The sequence below is a fragment of the Caretta caretta genome, chromosome 2, assembly GCF_965140235.1.
Source record: "Caretta caretta isolate rCarCar2 chromosome 2, rCarCar1.hap1, whole genome shotgun sequence".
In the NCBI taxonomy this organism is placed as follows: domain Eukaryota; kingdom Metazoa; phylum Chordata; order Testudines; family Cheloniidae; genus Caretta; species Caretta caretta.
Genome location: NC_134207.1, coordinates 152,510,647 through 152,533,721, shown reverse-complemented (window position 1 = coordinate 152,533,721; position 23,075 = coordinate 152,510,647). Strand labels below are relative to the sequence as shown.

At 40.8% G+C, this 23,075-nt stretch overlaps 1 protein-coding gene across 1 annotated transcript in view; it reads right to left on the bottom strand.

The window, feature by feature from the left end:
• GALNT12 (polypeptide N-acetylgalactosaminyltransferase 12) overlaps window positions 1-23,075 on the bottom strand; it is an 85,121-nt gene that overhangs the window by 14,005 nt on the left and 48,041 nt on the right. Inside the window, exons 6-8 of the mRNA XM_048839472.2 lie at window positions 20,164-20,340; window positions 11,607-11,738; window positions 605-718 (exon numbers count right to left, since the gene is read on the bottom strand). Coding sequence (XP_048695429.1) covers window positions 605-718; window positions 11,607-11,738; window positions 20,164-20,340 — 423 coding nt within the window. The remainder of the gene's footprint in view (window positions 1-604; window positions 719-11,606; window positions 11,739-20,163; window positions 20,341-23,075) is intronic.

Sequence of the window (23,075 nt, the reverse complement as noted above, 5' to 3'; positions counted from 1 at the left end):
AAAAGACTACTTACTCAAATATCTTAAGTTATTACAGTCCTGGAGCCCTGCAACACTTTCAGAAAGTTAAGGTCTCATGACTGTATGTAGACAGACCAAAACTGTACACAAAACTAAAGCAATTTTTGTACTTGGTATTTCAAACTATGAGATGTATGGTGGGGCTAACAGGCTTCAAACCTAGAAAGCAAAAACCAAAGCTGAGAAAGGATCAGGTTCTCAGGGAGTTTAGAAGAAACACCTTTACCCAGGAGGGCAATTAATATGTATATATTAAAGTTAGACAAGTGTTCAGATGAGGACACATTTTAAAAGGTACAACTGCTTGACAGATGAGGGGAGACTTAGATGGGTCAACATGGCCTAGTTATCTTCCACATGTAACTTAGAACTGTGAAAACCTGTCTTCAGTTTTCTGTTGGACACAAGAAAGTTAACAGAATCTCATGGAGGAACCGAAAAGAGGAATGGTGCTGGCTAAGATCACATTGCAGTGGCCACATGTCCCCTCAGAAATACTGTGGAGCATTTTTACTTTGTATCCTACATCCTAAGACAGTTAATCATAACATTCGTCATAACTAAAGTAAAAAACAAATCTTACCTGATTTTGTCCCATACCATGGCATGGATATAATATGATTCTGTGCCCTGTTACTTCATGTTCATTTGGAGGGTTATAATCAAAGCAGTAATTTGCCATTCCTCTATTTTGCAGCTAAATAAGACAAAAGAACATATTAAAGCATCAGCCTGAAGTAGATACATTTGTGTCACTTCATACCCCATGTTGTATTATAGGCTTCCCACTCGCAGCTCTGAACCCTGGTAGAGCTGGTTTCACTGAATCAGGGCCTGGCAACAATAGACCTGATAGAGGTGACTTGGTAAAACTGAACCTGATAATAGTGGACCAGAGTAGACGTCGTGCAGCTGGCTTTGCTGAACCAGAACCTGGCAGCAGCAGACCTGGTGGCAGCAACTTTGACAGACTGGATTGGAGCAGACCTGCTATTGCGGACTTGATTGGACTGGGCCATGCCTGGCAGAAGTGTATGGGAGGCACTCACGTGGATTGCCACATAATCTAACTGGATTCCTGAGTCAGGTTTAGGTAAGTGGGGACTGTGTCCCCTTTGCCCCCAGCAAACTAGCCAATTAACCACTGAGCCCGGGAAGTCTGCCATACCTTCATAGTTTTTTTTTCTCTTTTTGGTCATTTCATTTTTTTTTGGTTCTTTAAATAGAGATTTATTTCATTTTTCAAAAAAAAAAAAAAAAAGGACTCTCACGTGCTTACAGAGTGGAGAAAAACCCTGTGAAGGCAACTAGTATTTAGGATTTAAGTTCCTAAAATCTGCATGTGGATACAATTTCAATGGTGACTTGAACCAATGTTTTATTTATTTTTAAAGAGATGACTAATCATCGTGTTGAACCCGGCCTTTCTTACTGCTATTGACACTTGCAGAAAGATTACATTATGTGTTTTTTTAATTAAAAAATATTCCACAGGCAAATCAATAAGGACTTCCAATTAATAAAAATATCAAGTTACTTGAAAACTAGTTGAACCAGGGCATAATAATAATTTTAAAATGTATACGTTTTGCACAGTCACATATTTCCCACTGAAACGAATGTTGAAACAAAACAATGTCTGTAAATAAACATTAAAGCTAAATGCCTTTTACCTGAATCCTACTATGTCGCATATAAAAGAATAAAACAGGCAGGTTTAGTGTCCCTAATGACTACTGAAGGTGTAATTTTGCTTCTTCTCAAGTACTAGGTGATAATTATATCCATAGTTTCCGGTGCAGAGAATGAATAGACATGAATAAATTAGGACAAATCAAAGTAAAACAAGTGAAAGGGTATTCCACAAATATTTTTCTTTACTTTTGTTTTCCTCCACTTTTACCTACTACCAATTTCCTCTTTCCACTTTTTTTTGTATCCATTTGCACTGTAATACTTTTAGCCTCAAGAACACTCCTTGCACACCCTTCTCCAGATGTTTCTCACCATTCTGGTGAGTGCATTAACACCATTAATCAACATGCGACTAAACAATAAGTGTGATTTTGAATTATGATAGATCTCTAGATGAGCAGCTGTAAACCTTGCAGTTTAGTGGTGCTTTCCAGAGCTAAAGGAAGTCTCCCTGGCTTCCTTTTTATTGTAGAGTGGCTTGGTTTGAAGGTAGTTGCATTAGAACCTATTCTATCTCTTTTGTAAATTATTATGGTTTGACCAAGAGAAATTTTGATTTACATTTAACACTAGTAAAGGGCTACATACAAAAATAGAAAAGTAAAATTGAGCAAAGCTTGAAACAACTATAAAAATTACAACCCTCTCACCAACACTTGCACCCAATACTTATAATATCTGATATGAAGGAATATCAGATTGAAGTTATGCTGAATTATAAATGATGATAATTTTCTTACATAAACTAAAACAATAAATGGGTTTCTCTTGCCCTCAATAACTGACTTCAGAGTTGGAGGTGCTACTCAGAAATCTAATTGTGTTGCCACACTGGCCATTTATTCCAATGGGAAGATCAACTGAGTCAAATATTCACCCCAGCTGTCACTCCCCAGATGATCGCTCCAAGCAAAGACGTCACCAAGACTGCATCAGACCAGCATAAATATTCTCCTGCCTATACTCCATTAAACATCACAATGATTATCTCCCAGTTTAAGTTAGCCATGTGTATTCTACAATATTATTGACTTTTAGGCACAACACTATTTTGTGTCTGTGTGCATAAGTTAATTACAAACCAAATTACTGCACATACATACAACTCTTTCTTTGTATGCTGTAGACAAAGTAGACATAAAGGAGAGGAAAATTTAAACAGGGTTCTGAAACTGCAAACTCAAAAGAAAAAAACACTGTATAAAAGATGTCTAATTACCTCAAATTTCAATTCAGAACAACTTTTTATGTAGTATTTATGCTTCACCGTTGTGTCATCTCATCTTTGTGTCCCCTGCACACATACTTTTGTTGTGCAGACAAACTTCTAACATATAGTGCTAGTACCTAAGCCTGACTATAACTGGATCTCTTATTTTGTGAACTCAGGAATTTTCTAATGTCATTTTACAGCCATAAAGTAGGCCTTTTAGAGATCTAAGAACCTGGTATATGGGTACAACCAGGTGCTAAGCACCTAAATGATGCAAGGTGCACCTGCAGATATTTGCACCCATAAACTGCAGACACAAAAATAAAGGTTTAAAAACCATTTATGCATGAATTCACCAGTCTCTTGTTCCAAGGCTGGAACAGATGAGAGAGGGTTTGTGAAAACACTATCTTCTCCCATTAACTGAAGAAGACAGTTTGCTTTGTGCTGACAAAAATAGTACCATAATAATATCCATTCATTCATGTAATCTCTCGTAATATTTTTTTCCAACACGTATCAAACAAGCTTGAATCATGCAAGAAGAGTTAAAGTAAGAGTATAAACAGAAACTTAGTATGGGATTTTAAATTTGTCTGTGACTTACCTTAATATTTTAGTAGAATGCTGCATTAAAGAAAATAAAAACAAGAAAATATTTGTTCTCCTTATGAAGTGTTTAGTTCAGCTCATAAAAGTTGTCAATAATTCTGTCCATGCAGGATTTCTGATTGTTTCTTTGCCTACATAATTTTTTGTCTTCCATGCTGTGTATTCTGTAACCACAGTCAGTCACCATTCCCTTTGGAGGTTGGGGATAGATAATAAACTGCAATTGTTAAAATATTCTGAAATATTAGGGACCATTTCTGACAGGAAGACAGGACAGAATTTTCAAAAAGTGCTCAACATTGGCTCATTGTCACTTGGAGAGGAGTTAGACTTCTGACACCTATTGCTTTTGAAAATCTCCCTCCGAAAATCATAGGCTAACTGTGTTTGTGCCCTTCGACTTCCACAAAGCCTAACAGATTTCAAAGAAGTAGGGATGGAGAGCAGGGTTTCTTGTCTGGATCTGTATTAACAACCTATAACCTGTTTGTTGCCTTTTGATATTATCACTACAGATCCCCACATTGATAAAAGAAGTGATAAACACCAAGGAGGTAGGACAGACGCAGCTCTCTTACCTAAAGAATGACTGGAAGTCTGCTTTCCTGAACTGGACATCGGACCTCAAGGTGAGATCAACAGTAATGCTGGGCTAAGGTATGGACTGAGCACCACGCATCGGCTCTGCAAATCTCTACAACAGCGATTTTCTGAAGGCATACCTGTGACAGAGACCCCTGGGCAAAGGGTCCCCTGTTCTTTGCAAACATCTCTCACCTTAGATCTGACAAACTAACTACACCAAACACATATTACAGGATATTTATCCATAAAGGGCAACATGTGAAGTATCTACAGAAAGCTTGTAACTTGTCAAGATTCATTATCATTGAGAGAGTTGTGTATGGGTAATATTTAAGAAATAATGTATTTATACTGAAAGTATGTTTTATGGACTTGGAGTAAAAATTAGTCACCATTAGTCAATACGTCTCAGTGATGGCCCACTCCAGCAGGAAGGAGTTGTCACCCCTGCCTAGTCAGCTGGTGAGGTAAGGCAAGGTTCTGTTGTCTACCCTTGCCATATCCCAGAGCAAGCAATGAAAACCATCTAAGACAACAGCAAACACTGAAACCATTTGGACACAAAAAGGGACATTATAGCAGGCAGGAGATCACCCTGGCTATGAAGAAAGACAAAAGACTGTTTCAGTATAACAGAATGTAGAGAAAGGCACTCTGGGTCCATTCACTGAGGAAACCCCTTAAGGAGTGGGGGGTTTTAATGAACGTTTGTATTCTGGTTCTTGTGAAACCAGACGGCTCTGCAAACAAATGAATTTTGTGGTGAAATCAATAGTTACCTTTCCTATCTAACAAATAGGCTAAGTGTAGATCAGTATTCCCTTTCATAGAATCATAGAATCATAGAATATAAGGGTTGGAAGGGACCCCAGAAGGTCATCTAGTCCAACCCCCTGCTCGAAGCAGGACCAATTCCCAGTTAAATCATCCCAGCCAGGGCTTTGTCAAGCCTGACCTTAAAAACCTCTAAGGAAGGAGATTCTACCACCTCCCTAGGTAACGCATTCCAGTGTTTCACCACCCTCTTAGTGAAAAAGTTTTTCCTAATATCCAATCTAAACCTCCCCCACTGCAGCTTGAGACCATTACTCCTCGTTCTGTCATCTGCTACCATTGAGAACAGTCTAGAGCCATCCTCTTTGGAACCCCCTTTCAGGTAGTTGAAAGCAGCTATCAAATCCCCCCTCATTCTTCTCTTCTGCAGGCTAAACAATCCCAGCTCCCTCAGCCTCTCCTCATAACTCATGTGTTCCAGACCCCTAATCATTTTTGTTGCCCTTCGCTGGACTCTCTCCAATTTATCCACATCCTTCTTGAAGTGTGGGGCCCAAAACTGGACACAGTACTCCAGATGAGGCCTCACCAATGTCGAATAGATGGGAACGATCACGTCCCTCGATCTGCTCGCTATGCCCCTACTTATACATCCCAAAATGCCATTGGCCTTCTTGGCAATAAGGGCACACTGCTGACTCACTTTAATTTTGTATGTCCATGTGCAGAATGAATTTTGTTATGTGCACCAATATGGAGGTGATGTGAGGTGGGGGTGGAGCCGAGGGGTTCGGAGTGTGGGAGGGAGTTCAGGGCTGGGACAGAGGATTGGGGTGTGAGGGTGTGAGGGCTCTGGCTGGGGTGCAGGCTGCCCCGGGGGCTGCAGCAGGGAGAGAGGACTCCCCCCAGCCCTCTCTCGCCGCAGCAGCTCGGGGCCGGGTGAGAGGTGCCTCTCTCCAGCCACGGCAGCTCCAGCAGGCCTGGACCGGGCCGAGGGAGGGGCTCCTCTCCCTGGCAGCTCTGGAGGCGCTGGGCTGGGCCAGGGGACCTGTGCATCCCTAAAGAGCCTGCTGCATGGCTGCGCAGCTGACAGGGAACTTAGGTGTAGACCCATATCACATTGTATGATTTTGTTTTGTGTTGTGCCCAGTTGTTTCCATCACTTTCTCCCACTTCCATTTAAATCGGGGTGGGCAAACTTTTTGTCCCAAGGGCCACATCTGGGTGGGAAAACTGTATGTAGGGCTGGGGCAGGGAGTTGGGGTGCAGGAGGGGTTGCGGGGTGTGGGAGCGGGTATGTTGTGCAGGAAGGGGCTCGGAGCAAAGGGCTTGGGTGCGGGGTGCTAGAGGGGGCTCAGGACAGGGCGTTGGGGTGCAATACGGGTTCAGGCCCTGGCCCGGAGCTCCGGGGTGGCAGTGGGGCTAAGGCAGGCTCCCTGACTGTCCTGGCCCTGCCCCGCTTCCGGAAGTGGCCAGCATGTCTGGCAGTAGCTCCTGGGGGTGGGGTGGGGCAGGCGGCTCCGCCATGCTCTGCCCTCGCCTGTGGGTACCACCCCTGAAGCTCCCATTGGCCATGGTTCCCCATTCCCGGTCAATGGGAGCTGCGAGGGGTGGTGCCTGCAGGTGAGGGCAGCACACAGAGCCCTCTGTCCCCTCCCCCGCACCCAGAGGCCGCAGGGACGTGGTGCCGACCACTTCCGGGAGCGGGGCGGGGAGCTGGCTTTAGCCCTGCTGCACCATGGGGCTGGCAATCCCGTGGGCTGGATTGAAAGCCCTGACGAGCTGGATCCAGCACGTGGGCTGTAGTTTGCCTTCCCCTGAGTTAGATCTTTATCTTTTCTTAAATAAACCTACTTTTGTTTTATAAGTGCTCACAAGCGATGTGACTTCCAGGAGTGGTGATGTAAAGTAAAAAAGGTAAAATGGGGTATCCTGCACCTTTGGGTGCAGAAAGGATGTTGAATTTATGTGAGTAGCCAGTTTCAGGGGCTGGATAGCACAAGGGAATAATTCAAAAGGACTTGGAGATTGGGGTGCACTTATTGTTAACTTGCAAAGCAAAGTCAGGGCTGGCATAGCCCTGGGAAGAGTTCTTGAGCGGCTGAAAGGCTGATGGTGTCAGGTAGCTAACACCCAGCTACCACAAGAAAGGCTCCCTCTTGCTGGAGGCAAGGGGTAACAAGTAACTCTCAGTCTGGGTGCCTCGAGAACAATCACAGTACCTTAGAAGCAGACTTGGGGCTTGTAAAAGGCACCCTGAGACCTTCAAGGACTTGTGTGCTTGCTAACTCATATTCAAAAATATTATATATCTTAATTCACTTATCTCCACGTTGGGAGAGGATCTCATTCTATTAGCCTGTCACCACAAACTATGAATTATCTGGATGATTTACAAAATCACGTAGTTACTATCTTGACAGAACAAACTCTTAGTGTGTACGATGTGTTCCCTGACTTCTCCTAGCAAGGAATACGGTTTGAGGAGGAAAACCTGACAAATTTAAATTCTCTGGATTATTACTGTAGATAGAACTTTGAGCAAAATCCTGAAGATCATATAATCAAAGTCACGCTAAAGAAAGCCTGACATTGGCTGGAAATCTTGTTGAACTTAATTTTGAAAACTGACCTTTCGTGGATTTGATTTAGACTGTTTTGAATTTGCCCAAGATTGTCTTGCTTTTGAGTTAAGATTGTTTGGGATGATATACCCAACTGGAACGCTCTGGAAGAACTGCTACATACAGTCTGTAAATTTTCCATGAATTACAGTATAAAACCCAGATTAACCTGGGAAAAGAGAAACTAGTGCTTTTCTTCATTTTTGTCAGGTTTCTTTTATTTAGTATGGTTTGATTTCTTTGTCTTGTTTTATTTTCCATTCCAAGTTAAAAAGTCTTGGTTTTCAACCAGGAAGCCTAGCCAATCATAGGTTTGGTTTTGCCTGCTCATCTGATGCTTTTTATACCAGTTACTGTCATTGGGGGATGTGAGGGAAGAGACTTAATCCACTAACAGGACCTAGCCTCCGTTCCAGTCTTTCTGGATGGACCAGGAACTAGGCTTACTACAGAAAGAATTATGACTTTCGTCTCAAACTGAAAATAACTACTATCAACCTATCCTTAAAAGAACGCTCCTAGTCTCCCCTCCCCCTTTCCTTTTCCTATCTTCTATTTTATATGTGTGCACACATTTGTTTGCAGAAACTGTCCTTACAAAGCAGTCAGTTTTTTGTCAGTAAACAGAGAAAACTTTGCTTGTAAATAAATTGAGAAAGCTTTGGTTGTAAGATCACTAGCATTTACCTCATGTAAGAAACATGATTAAAAAACAAAGCTCATTTTTGTATCTTGCAGTTTTTCCTGCATGCTTAGTTTAACAGCATGGGAAGGTTACCATCGCATACATTTATTGAGAAATTATGCCTGAGATCATTAAAAAGAACCCTAAACCACAGCATTTACTGGAGTCAGGCACATAGCAACCGTTCTCAATAATTAATACCATTTTTGTTAGCAGCTGAATTTCTTCATTCGTTAGTTCCATCAGAATTTTACTGAATGCAATCTCATAAAAATTTCCTTTTCAAATTGCCTATTATGTTTCTGGTTATATTTTTTTCTCTGATTTTGTTTCACCTTCACCTTTTAATGAGAGAGACTGGCACATCTTCTGTCATGTAGATCAATGCAAACAAATGATTTGGCTTCTTTGCAAGCTCTTTAACCTTTGACTGATCCTTTCACTTGTTTCTAATCTAGCAGAACAAGATTTTCTTCTTCTGAAATATTTAAAGAATTTATTATCTTTGTATATGTGGTTATTTGTTCTTTAACATTTTTATCATCAGTCTACAGTCTTGATCCTGCAGAACTCTGAAGTCAATGGGAGTTTTGTATGAAAGAGGATATTAGCAATAGAGATAGTACAGACTCTCAAAGTGAGGTTCTGTTTTGAAAAGGGACTGGAATTGCAGGATTTAACAGTTACTGTCTCAATGCTTTTGATCAACTGTGCTCATTTTACCAGAAAAAAAGCTATTTTTTTCCAGTTCTGCAACTCAAACCTGTGCTCCTCAGTAGTTCTGCATGAGTCTGGAAGAAATGGATGAGACTGCTTTGGACTGGCTGTATTCTTTCCTTGTTCAGAGGTCCCAAAGGATTGTATTGGACAATTGCTGATCAACTCCAAGTGCTCTTTCATATGGAGTACTGTAAAGTTCCAACATATCACCTCTTTTGTTCAGTATGTAATGGGTCTGTATGACACTGTATCACACAGGAACACCGTGCACCCCCATGTTCATCCTTATAATATGATTGTGTTGTATCCAATGCAAAGTTTGTCATGTCGGTTGTCTTCGGAAGGCTCATGATGCACTGAGCATTATTGTTATAGTAATGTTATAGGTTGTAATTTCATGTATATAGTTATGAGGCTGAAAATGTATCCTTATGTCTTAAAACAAGACCAGGCAAAACTCTCCAGAAACAGAGGGGCAGTTCACAGCTCATCAGGGCATGTATGGGACAAACCCTGCCCAGCCTCACAGGAACAAAGGAGGCTGGCCTAGGCAGCAACAAAGGATCTGTTGGAATCTCGAGTGAGTCACCCCCCTTCCTTTGGTCAGTTTGGGACTACAATGAGGTAATGCTCACCCGACTCTGAAGGGGAGGGCATAGACAAGAGGGAAGAAAGAACATGATAAAAGGGAGAGACATTTGCCATGCTCTTCCTCTCTCTCCCACCTCCATCTACAGACATCACCACCAAGCGACTGAAGCGCTGATCAAAGGGGAGAGCCTGGCTGAAAGGCAACCAGCCAGCCTGTGGTGAAAAGCGTCTAAGTTTATAAGGGCACTGAAAGTGTAAAGATCAGTTTAGAATGCGTTTTGCTTTTATTTCATTTGTCCAAATCTGACCTGTTGTGGTTTGACTTATAATCACGTAAAATCTATCTTTTGTAGCTAATAAATTAGTTTATTCTACCTGAATCAGTGTGTTTGGTTTGAAGTGTGTCAGACTCCCCTTGGGATAACAAGCCTGGTGCATATCAATTTGTTTGTTAAATTGACGAACTCATATAAGCTCGCAGCGTCCAGTGGGCATAACTGGACACTGCAAGATGGAGATTCCTAGGGTTGTGGCTGGGACCGGAGATATTCGGTTGAACAACCCAAGCAGCGGCTGGCCAAAAGTGCTCATTCACGTAGCTGGGAGCAGCTTACATGCCAGAGGCTGTGTGTGAACATCCTGGGAGTGGGGGTTCTCACAGCAGAGCAGGGTAAGGCTGGCTCCCAGAGCTGAGGATTGGAGTGGCCTAGCAGATCACCGGTCCAGATAACACCAGGGGAATGTCACAGTCTGTTAGGGGAGTGAATGAGGATACTTGGGCTATGGTGTTTTCAGTACACTGACAACACACAGCTTTATTTCTCCACTGAGAAAAATCCAGTAGAGGCAGTTAAGTGACTAATCCAGCACTTGGCAGTATTAAAGCATGTTAGGTCAGTCTGGCTCAGTCAGGACAAGACTTAGGTGATGTTGGTTGCCTGAAATTAAAAACCAGCAGTGTCAGAACTTGCTCTAGGAAGGGCCCGAGATTATAAACTTGGGGTAACCACAGCTACACTTAGAAGACCAGGTGACATTTAGGATCATTTACTTGTCCATGCCTGGCCAGAAGGGTACAGCCTTATCTTTCAGATTTTTTGCAGTGTAGATGTACCCCTGAGTGTCTTAAACAGCACATGACACCTGTGCTCAAGTGTTAGTATGTCAAAACTAACATAACATAAACTAACAAAACTAACATAAAGTCCCAAAGGGTCTGGGACCAGATATCTGAAGGATGACTACCGCCCACCGCTCCCCATGACAGAGCACTACAGTTGTGATCACTAGAGGTGCTCATGCTTGACATAACAGAGAGGGGACAGCTGGCTGAGTATTCTCCATAAGGCCCCCAGGGCTCTGGAATATCTTCCTAAAACTGGCCCCAAACAGTTCAGATTTGTCAGCTTTAATGGCATGCTTTGGAGCCCTTTTGAGGGAAGTTCAGAAATTGAGCTGCTATTTGGTGTACTGGATTATTAGTATTTTTTACATTAAGGATTGCTGCTTGGTAGAAGGAGTGATACTAACTGAGGTGTGTATTACTGATAATCAACAAAATGCTCAGCTGATTGGTGTGGGTGCTTTTTATTGCTACAAATAAAAATAAAATTCTAAAAAAAATCATTAATAGAAATCATTAATAGAAAAAGAAGAGTTTTATTTCTTGACTATTAGTCTAATCTGTTATGTGTTCATATACGTTTAAAAGCACTTTATTCCTGTTTTCAAGTTCAAAACTAAAAACATAGCCCCAAGCCCCAACAAATGCTTTTTTTCCTTATCTGTAATCTTTTAAGAAATGTTGAAAGCCATACTCAATATCCCCATTGGCCCACGTAAGACTTAATTTTGAGCTGCAATTTATGGCAGGTTTTGGTCTTAACCATACTATTTTACTTTATTTTAAATTTCTAATACCCCCAAATTTTAGTGTCTACCAAGTCTAATTAAATTCTACCAAAATCAATGTTTTCTGGAATAAAAATATCAGGTACATCTTTATCTTCCATATTTAACTCATAAAAGAGAGGAGAGAGTGACTTAGGGAGACACTTTCCAGAGACCAGTGAAGCATGTTGCTTACCATTCCAAAGAAGCCAGCTCTGTCTTCAGGTACATGAAGTTCAGGGTAAATATTCTCCAAAAACCATTTAAAGTCTTTACATTTGAGCTTCTCTCGAAGCAGCCTCCTTTCTGTCACATCTCCATAGGGCTCCTACAATAAAATAAAATACAATAGAAGAATAAGAACAGGTGCTTTCTGTTAGATTAGCAATATAGACTATTAGGAAACTGATCCTGCAGTGCTTTCCCAGGGGAAAAAAAACTCCCATTGCTGGGCCCTGGATTTGGTTTCATTATTATTAAATTTATTAATATTTTAACAACAACAGTTCTTTCAAACACAGTGCAAATTGAATTCTTTTTTAAAAAAATCTGTTTAAAGTGAGAACATATTAGCAAATTCACAGTTAAGGCTCTTTGACTGGATATTTGAATGTCTTGATAACAGTGCATGAATTTAAGTTAAGAGTGCTAAATTATTCTCACCATCCATTTGCAAAATCCTCTCTAAAGACATCATTAAACTTAAATGTGTTTAAAAGTTTGGAAAGTCTCAGTTAAGGTTGCCTTTGAATGTATATCTTGTGAATTAGTAAATTGAATAAAAGAAAACTAAGTTTAAAAATGGAACCTTAAATCTGCTAAAGAAAGCACCACTCAAACTTTTCACTTGCTACAGATTCAAATAGAGCGCACATCATTTCTTCAAATCTGTCTTCAAAATCCACTTCCTTCCGTAGTCCAAGGGTTCTCAACTTGTGGTCACAAACTCATTTGCAATCCCCAGGTTTCCCAGAGGCCACCTTCCTTTTCCTCTGCCCCTTTCTTATCCTTTCATTAAAACAAAAGTAAGTTTCTATCCTCTCGTTACATCATTTCCACAAATAAGACAGAGTCTGGGAGGCTTATGAAATTACTTTGTCCTCTGCAGACAAAAGGCAAGGGCCCTACGCACATCCAAGGACTACCACATCATCTCTTGCCTATTCATGCATGAAATACAGTTAAGTGGATACTTGATTGATGTGAAAGTAAGACACTACCTTAAGAATAAATACTGGGTGAAGTCTCATGAATATTTTATCCTTCTGGAAAACTGTATGGTGAGAGGTGTCAGCCAGGAACCCTCCTAACTCCCCTATTCTTCTTGCAGACATGATTAAAACTAGAACTGTTACCTTTATGGAAAGGTGTATCAAAAAGCAAGATGCCAGAGGCTCAAATACTGCCCTTGTCTGAGTTGATAAAACCAGGTTCAAGATTTGGCTGGTACAAGATTTGGAGGGAAGACACTAACTAAGCCTTTCAGGAAGCGAGATGGGGTAAAAACTTCCTTTTCATGAGGCACAAACCTGGCTTATCTCTGCCTACTACGCTCAGTGGCAGCTGATAATACCAGAGTGTTGGGAGGCCGATATGAGAATAGTTAGTCCGTGCCTTTTTTAGATATGAAATACCTCTTTTCAGCCTGCTTGGATACTGGTGGAACCATCTGCCAAAGTGTCCTGGTGGGTTCAAGGATAGCCTTGTTAATAGGAAGCTCAACTCTTCTTGAACTCGAGCTACATACGATGTTCTGCAGTCTGTGCAGGGCTTCCTGGATTTCTTCCAGGGAAATCTGTGGTGTCTCTGCCACCCTTTTAAGCAAGTTCTGGAAAGCCTTAGGATCATCAGGATATGGCTGGAGTCACCATCTCTTCAGAGAAGAGCAGCAGCCAGTGGGGGTGGGGTGGAGGCCTTGGAGCTTGACAGAGTCAAACTCAAGGGGCTGCTCCTACCTTCTTCAGGCCAACATACAGGTCCTCACAATCAGAAGTTTTCCCTGGACTCAAGGACCTCTCCATGAGGTATCTTTGGAGCAGGAACTTCCTCAGCTGTTTTGTCCTTCTTGGAGACGACTTGCAGATACTTCACCTGGATGAGACATGAGTTTCCTCCAAGCAGTACAGACTGGCATCGTGGTAGTCTGTGATCAGGAAGGGTTTGTGGCAGTTGATAAAGTTTTTGAAGCCAGGAATTCTTCCTTGGGGGACTCTCCCCACTACTGTCAAAGAACGGGGGTATGGTGGGGAAATACAGGAATCCCTCTCCGACCCAGAGGAGGATCCCAAATCTTAAGGGACAGAACCCCAAATATCCATCCTAACTATACTAAATAGCTAAACTATTACAAATTATTTACAGGAAAAAGTTGAAGAAGCCAGTGTGAACACTGCAGCTCCATCTGAAACCACAAGTGGTAAGAAGGAACTAAAATGGCAGCTGTCTGGCAGCCCCCTTTATTTATAACTTCGGTGCAGAGCACAAGAAGAGCAGGGGCACATACTCAGACCAGATAGACTCTGCTAGGAAAATTTCTGCAGTCCTTGATGCATGGCACAAATGCGTAAACCTGAAGTGCACTACACCTAGGGACCAGCACTTGAAGAACCACCACTGCATTCCAAGCCATTCTGACACATTGTTCAATTCACTGGGAAGCCGAGGTGCCAGCAGACTGGGAAAAAAAATCAAACAAACAAACACAAAAAGCAAACAGGATGTACTTGATAAGGTTGTAAAAGTTGAGAACTTTATTAAAAGGTAAGCCCACAAATGCACATCTCTTCACTATTTTCTGAGAAGAAATAGGCACTCTACATTGGCAGCTCCTCCCTCTTCCATACTCAGGTTTGTTGGTTTCATGTGGAAAAGTTCTGAACCACTTGTCTGAGATCTGATAAGATGCAAGGATTTTACTTGCTGCATGTGACTTTTCCCTTGCTGAATACTTCACTGATTAGCAATGGCTTACTCTGAATACTTTTCTCCCTGGTCAGATCACAATATGAGTTGTCATCCTAGAGTCTGAGACTCCCAGGAAGATAGCAAACAGGTGTCAGGGGTCACAACCACCCTCTCGTCCCCACTGCTAAATGGGAGGAAGACCCGAGATACAGACAGACTGACTCTAACAGATAGAACAATGTGATGTTAATACCGGTGGAGCCATAGCACTATCCATAGTTAAGATTCTCCCAAAGATTTAGTTTCAGTGGAAGTGTTCAACTTTCACCAAAACTGTTTTGATTAAGATAACTTTAAAATGCCAATAGTATTTTGTGAAGTGTTTGAATTTTCATGTCCAAGTTGAAAAAAACATGGCTAATATGAGCTTAGATGTATCTGTTCCCAAATTCCAAATGGCTAGCACGTGTAGATGGGGACAGCGAGGGTGCCCCATCACCCAATGCCCCCTTTCTCTCCTAAGCAAGGCCCACTATTTCCTATTGCATGACTATGTCCTCCACTGGGTTTATGATCTCAGTATTGATTCCTTGGAGATCCCCCTTTCCTCAGGAATGCTTCTGTACCCCATTACCACAGAGAGCCCTGCCGCGCAGGGAGGCTGTCAAACTACCAAGGGCGGGCAGAGTAAGGAATATACTGTATCAGGACCCAGGAGCCCTGTGTTGCATCACATTGTTATGGGAACCACAATTCAGTCAGCACAATTTTTGGAAAAACAAAAAGCAAACCCCACAGCCTAAACACACTGAGCTACAGCAACACAACTAAAAAAAAAAATCTAGGCTACTAACAGAAAAACTTTATTTAATGACAGTTAAAGATTCAGCACAACATCCCGCAGCTACCCAGCACCTTAAAATTATGGAATTAAAAAATAAAGGGAAAATTCCCCAGCATTTATTGCCACCTTCCCATCATGCATGATGCCATCAATAACATTCCCACACTCTGGACGGCATTCAATTCCATCTCCAACAGATACAGAAAAACAATGCACATCCCTGTTTCATCAAACTTGTGTTCTGACTCTTAATGGATCACTTCTGTAATGTTAAAGTAGAACAACACTACGCATATGTGGATTGTGATAATCAGATGTGCCAATATCGTGAAACAAGAGAGCATGGGGTTGAAGTTAATGTTTTTTTTTGTTTTAATACAGTACAATAAATATGGAGAATGGAATGGAGTTTGGCCATTACTGGCATTAATATCTCTACTCTTATGAAAAGTGTAGTGAGGTCTTCGACCACAAGCAGTCAAGGATATCCAAGTTATGTCTCTTTTGAAAGAGGGTACCTTTGTCAAAACTGCCCCATCCTCAAAGGTGACATGTACACTAGGAGCCCTTTACCAGTATAGGAATACTTGTATAGTGTATCAGCAAAGTGCTCCAACTCTAGATGTAGTTATACCAGCAAAACTGTGTTTTTACTGATATAGGTGATTCCACCCACCCTATGAATGAAAAACATCTATTCCAGTAAAGCACTTTTATGCCAGTATAACTGAGTCTACGTAGGGACTTTTGCCAGGACAGCGGTGTCAGTCAGGGATCACATCTCTTCACACCCCTGACCTAGCGGCATAGCTATGTTGAAGTCTGTAGCATAGACATTGCCTGAAACCGTATATGTGCACTGGTTAAGTTTCAGCTAAAACAGAAGAGTGTTAACTAGTGAATCAACACTACCACATCCTGCAGCACGTACGGTATATATATTCCTTGTATGTCTCCCATTCAATTACTGACCCAGTCTAGCCATGCTTAGCCTGTGAAATCTAACGGGACACAGGACTGAATATGCTGTGTTGACAGGTTCAGCAAATATGTCTACTGTGTGCTTCAAGCTGTCATGTCAGCTTATCCATATAAGTACAGGTTTGAAGTGTTCTGTACTTTTTCGTGAGCTATATGTAAGTGGCTGATTTTTTTTTAAATCCCATTACTCCATTACAGATTAAATTCCAATCCCTCCAGCAATCGGATCAATTCGTGGAGATTCTGCTTCCTATAATTTATGACAATCTGTTTCCACTTCACGATACATTTTTAAAATAAAGGTCTATATGAGATGGTCGGGTCTCGTGGCTAAAGCATGGGATTTGAAGATGGAAGTAGAGTCCTGTACAGGACTAGTGTAGAGCCCTACAGCTGAACCAGGATCCTGAGGTTCCTGTAGGACCTGCTGCCGTAATCGTGGGAACAGCACAGGAGCGGAGTTAAAAATAATCCTACGTAGGGCTCCAGATGGAAGATTTGAGTCCTACTTCTAGCTCTGCCACAAGACCGCACTATTTCAGTATTATAATTTTAGGTAGCGCAGTAGCATAAACCACAGAAAACCACTGAAAACCAAGCAAAAGTATTGCTCCCTGTGGTTAAGATGGCCTAACTCTTTCCTATTATAAGGCCCTGTTTTCAGTGGTTTATAACTTTGCCAAACATTAACCATACAGGTTGTAATTCTCCATGACAGGTGTCTGTTTCATGTTGAAAATTTTAGGAAAGTATCAGGTAAAAATGACTCAGTCACTTCCAAGAGAGAGAGATAAGGGGAAAATGTTGTTTTCCCATATTAAAAAAATTCTTACAACCATTTCACTGAGAAGCTCTAGTGACATGTTGTTGAGCTAAAGCATCTTGTTTAGAAAGTAGGGCTGTCAAGCAATTAAAAAAATTAATCGTGATTAGTCATGCAATTAATTGCACTGTTAAACAATAATAGAATACCATTTATTTAAATATTTTTGGATGTTTTCTACATTTTCAAATATATTGATTTCAGTTACAACACAGAATACAAAGTGTACAGTGCTCACTTCATATTTATTTTTGATTACAAGTATTTACACTGTAGAAAAACAAAAGAAATAGTATTTTTCAATTCATCTAATACAAGTACTGTAGTACAATCTCTTTATCATGAAAATTGAACTTACAAACGTAGAATTATGTACAAAAAACCTGCATTCAAAAATAAAACATGTAAAGCTTTAGAGCCTGCAAGTCCACTCAGTCCTACTTCTTGTTCAGCTAATCATTCAGACAAACAAGTTTGTTTACATTTGCAGGAGATAATGCTGCCCACTTCTTGTTTACAATGTCACCTGAGAGTGAGAAAAGGTGTTCTTGTGGCACTGTTGTAGTAAGATATTTACATGCCAAATGTGTTAAAGATTCACATGTCCCTTCATGCTTCAACCACCATTCCAGAAGACATGTGTCCATGCTGATGATGGGTTCTGCTCAATAACAATCCAAAGCAGTGCGGACCAACGCATGTTCATTTTCATCATCTGAGTCAGATGCCACCAGCAGAAGGTTGATTTTCTTTTCTGGTGGTTTGGGTTCTGTAGTTTCTGCATCGGAGTGTTGCTCTTTTAAGACTTCTGAAAGCAAGCTCCACACCTCGTCCCTCTCAGATTTTTGAAGGCACTTCAGATTCTTAAATCTTGGTTCCAGTGCTGTAGCTACCTTTAGAAATCTCAAATTGATACCTTCTTTGTGTTTTGTCAAATCTGCATGAAAGTGTTCTTAAAATGAACAACATGTGCTGGGCCATCATCCAAGATTGCTATAACAGGAATGTGGGTAAAACAGAGCAGGGAACATACAATACTGCCCCAAGGAGTTTAGTCAGAAATTTAATTAATGCTTATTTTTTTAATGAGCATCCTCAGCATGGAAGCGTGTCCTCTGGAATGGTGGCCGAAGCATGAAGGGGAATACGAACGTTTAGCATATCTGGCACATACATACGTTGCAATGCCAGCTACAAAAATGCCATGCAAATGCCTGTTCTCACTTTCTGGTGACATTGTAAATAAGAAGAGAGCAGCATTATCCCCCTTAAATGTAAACTAACTTGTTTGTCTTAGCGATTGACTGAACAAGAAATAGGATTGAGTGGACTTGTAGGCGCTGAAGTTTTACATTGTTTTGTTTTTGAGTGCAGTAATATAACAAAAAAAAAATGTACATTTGTAAGTTGCACTTTCACAACAAAGAGATTGCACTACAGTACCTGTATGAGGTGAATTGAAAAATACTATTTATTTTATCATTATTACAGTGCAAATATTTGTAAGCAAAAATAATATATACTGATTTCAATCACAACACGGAATACAATATATATGAAAATGTAGAAGAACATGCAAAATATTTAATAAATTTCAATTGGTATTCTATTATTTAACAGTGCAATTAACACTGTGATTAATCATGATTAATTTTTTTATCACAATTAATTATTTTGAGTTAATCGCGTGAGTTAACGGCGATTAATCGACAGCCCTATTAGAAAGACATCTAAATTAATCTCCTTCCCCCTATTCCTGCAATATTAGATATCTTCAGTTTATGTAGACACTTATAGTGATAATATAACCTTCTCTTTGACAAGCAAAATAAATTGGACTCCTTAAATCTTTCATTGTAAAGAATATTTTTCAGACCCTGAATCATTTCTCTATCAATTCTCTCATCCCTCTCCAATTTTTCCATCACCTTGTTTTAAAAAAAAGTGCGGCCATCAGAAATGGACACAATATTCATGCAATGGTCTTACTGGTGCTATATGCAGAGGTGACACAATCTCTCTAATCCTACTTCATATTCTCGTTTATACATCCAAGGAGCATGTTAACTCTTTTTGCCATAGCATCACTCTCGATGCTCACTACAATGATCTTTCAGAATTACTGCTGTCCAGGATAGATACCAGCCTATAAGGATATCCTAGAGTATGACCTCTCATTTGGCTGTATCAAAATGCCCTGTGCCCAGCTTATCAGGTGATCAGATCATTCTATATCAATGACCTGTCCTCATTATTAACCCTCCTGCCAATCTCTGTGTTACCTGCTAACTTTTAGCACCAATGATTTTGTACTTTTTTCCATATTATTCCTACAAATAAGTTTTGGAAAAAAAAAAAACAATCCCTGGAACCCCCACCAGCAACAATTTCTCTCATTTATAATTCTCCATTAACAATTATGTTTTCAGATCTGTATTTTAATCAAATTAATTTGCAACATATTAATTTTGTATCATTAATATTTTAAAATCAGAACATTGTACAGCCCTATACCAAACTTACAAACAACAAATCTATTATGTCAACAGCTACTTTTAGAGAGAAAAGTGGGTAAGATAATATCTTTTAGTGGACCAGCTTCTGTTGGTGAGCGAGACAGTGCTGTGTAGCTCGAAAGCTTGTCTCTCTCACCAACAGAAGTCAGTCCAATAAAAGATATTATCTCACCCACCTTGTCTCTCTAATATCCTGGGACCAACACAGCTACAAAAACACTGTATAGAACAGCTACCTTTATCAGCCAGACTTGTAATCTTGTTGAAGAACATTGCCAAGTTGGTTAGATAAGACCTAACTTCCATTAAACTAGTTGGAAGCATTAATTGTATTTCTATCCTGTACTGACAGAGTCCTGTATCAGCTGTTGCATTATTCCAATATGCATCAATGTCAAGCTAACCAGCCTGTCATTACCTGGGTCATGCAGCTTACCCTTTTTAAATACAGGCACAACTATTGCTTTCTTCCAGTCCTCTGGAGTTTCCTCAGTTTTCCAAGAGATATTAAAAATTAACCCTGTCGATAATGTTCATTTTTATGTCAGTGAAAGACATTAATTTGCAAAAAACCTGAATTTAGCTACTAAAAATAAACAAAAAACAAAACCACCATAAATAATTTTTCTGTTAAATTGAAAAGAAATACAAGTTTAGTTCTAAACGCAATAGATGTCAAACTCACCATACGTGCATGTGGATTTCGATGGTAATAAAGCTCTTTGTATTCATCCATCCAAACTTCTGCTGCACGTACACTGTTAGCCAGGGCCTTGGCGCGTGAGTAGGGAGCTTGTTTGGGGAAAACGTGACCTACATGAGAACATGGGTGGATCTCAAGACTTCCTCCGCACTGCCAGATCTAAACAAAGAATGTACGTTATACGTTGTCAATCTGAAACCACGTAAACAGTAGGATAGGCAGAATAATAATACTTTACAATACTTCGTATTTATAGCACTTTTCCCAAAATCTCAAATGCACCTTATAAACTATAAATATCATAATCTCAGGAGGGAGGCAAATATGATCTTCAATTTACAGGTAAATAAACAAAGGTGTCAAAGCACGTCAATGGGAGAATCAGTAAGATAACGATGGAGTCAGGGACACCATGGTACTTTCACTGGAGTTCTGGTTGGCAAAGATGAGATACTACAGATGTTTAAAGCATGATCACGTGTGCTATGCTGAGCTGCACTGGGCAACTCGGGCTTCCTTCCTCCTCTCTGGGGTTCAGATAATCCAGCTCTCTCCCAGGGTGTAAGTAATATATACAATAGGGAAGTGCCTACGGCCCTAGCTCTTAAACATGTGAACCTACACTTTCATTTAAATATATTTCTAGCCCTCCTGGTTGTGAAGAAGTGATGTCTGCCAGAGTCTGCAGACAGCCTTCAGCAGAGGGAGAAGCAGCATCTGCTAGAAGCAGGGAGGAAGCCACCTGTTCTGACAGTGGCCAAGATGAACAGCTGGTGTGGCCTATCTCCAGGAAAAACTAACAGATCTAAGGTTAGAGTGCTAGAGATTAACATCAAAACAACCTTTGGAAAAGACCTAAAACCATTTAGCCAAAGTCATGCTAAGGTCTACACAGCATGCAGGAACCTTGTCTAAACTTTGTTTCAACAACTGGAATCTTATGGATATGTTTTTCTTGTTTATGAGCTGAGACTGTTTAAGTTAGAAGAGCTCCTGGGAAAATTCAATTCAAAATGCTGTGAACCATCTAGCATTATTCCATAGAGCAAGTATAAAATCCAGAGTGAAGGGTCTCTGCTCAACTTGGTTGGTCTTTGTCTTTGCTTCTGCCGGTATTTTACTGTCTTATTCTAAACTTTTATTTTTTGTCCCAATTAATTAGTATGAACCCTTTAGAACTTCAGGCCATGATGCTTCCTGATTTTTCCTAGGTCCACTGGCAGTCCTAAATTTGATTTTGCTGGTTCCTGCCATTAGGGTGGGGGAGGGGGAGATTCTGTAGGACTGCACTTCCAATCCAGCCTTCCTAACCTGACCTCAGATGGACCAGAGACTCTGCCCCCATAAAAAAAGAGCCACAACTTCAACCTGAAGCTGATGGCAATTACACCCCACATGCTATCAGAACAGAAAATTGGACCCAAGACCGTTAAAAAACACCCAAAGATGTAGTGCTGGCTGTGGTGTGCAAAGTAAAATCAAAATAATCTTTTAACTGTATTTTGGTGGCCTGTATGGAGAGAAGATGAAACTCTGCATCTACCGCTAGAGCAGATCAAGCCTCACCTGCTATTCATGGGGAGAACTTGTATGGCATGCTGAGCGCTGCAGGATTGGTTTCCCATTGGTAGGGCTCAGCTGCCCCGGGCTCTGCTCTCATCCACTTTCTGGCTCCACAGGTCAGGTGTTTGGATTCTTCGAAGTGGCACCCACTCATGGAACCAAGAATCATAGAACTGGAAGGGACCTCGAGAGGTCATCTAGTCCAGTCCCCTACACTCAAGGCAGGACTAAGTATTATCTAGACCATTCCTGACAGGTGTTTGTCTAACCTGCTCTTAAAAATCCCCAATGATGGCGATTTCACAACCTCCCTAGGCAATTTATTCCAGTGCTTAACCACTCTGACAGTTACGAAGATTTTCCTAATGTCCAACCTAAATCACGCTTGCTTCAATTTAAGCTCATTGCTTCTTGTCCTATCCTCAGAGGTTAAGAGGAACAATTTTTCTCCTTCCTCCTTGTAACAACCTTTTATATACTTCAAAACTGTTATCATGTCCCCTCTCAGTCTTCTCTTCTCCAGACTAAACAAACCCAATTTTTTCAATCTTCCCTAATAGGTCATGTTTTCTAGACCTTTAATCATTTTTGTTGCTCTTCTCTGGACTTTCTCCAATTTGTCCACATCTTTCCTGCAGTGTGGTGCCCAGAACTGGACACAATACTCCAGATGAGGCCTAATCAGTGTGGAGTAGAGCAGAAGAATTACTTCTCGTCTCTTGCTTACAATACTCCTGCTAATACATCCCAGAATGATGTTTGCTTTTTTTGCAACAGTGTTACACTGTTGACTCATATTTAGCTTGTAATCCACTATGACCCCCACATCCCTTTCCACAGTACTCCTTCCTAGGCAGTCATTTCCCATTTTGTATTTGTGCAACTGATTGTTCCTTCCTAAGTGGAGTACTTTGCATTTGTCCTTATTGAATTCATCCTATTTACTTCAGACCATTTCTCCTGTTTGTCCAGATCATTTTGAATTGTAATCCTATCCTCCAAAGCACTTGCAACCCCTCCCAGCTTGGTATCGTCCACAAACTTTTAAAGTGTACTCTCTATGCCATTATCTAAATCATTGATGAAGATATTGAACAGAACTGAACCCAGAACCTATCCATGTGGGACCCCACTCATTATGCCCTTCCAACATGACTGTGAACCACTGATAACTATTCTCTGGGAACGATTTTCCAACCAGTTATGCACCCATCTTATGGTAGCTCCATCTGGGTTGTATTTCCCTAGTTTGTTTATGAGAAGGTCATGTGAGACAGTATCGAAAGCCTTACTAAAGTCAAGATATACCACATCTACCACTTCCCCCCATC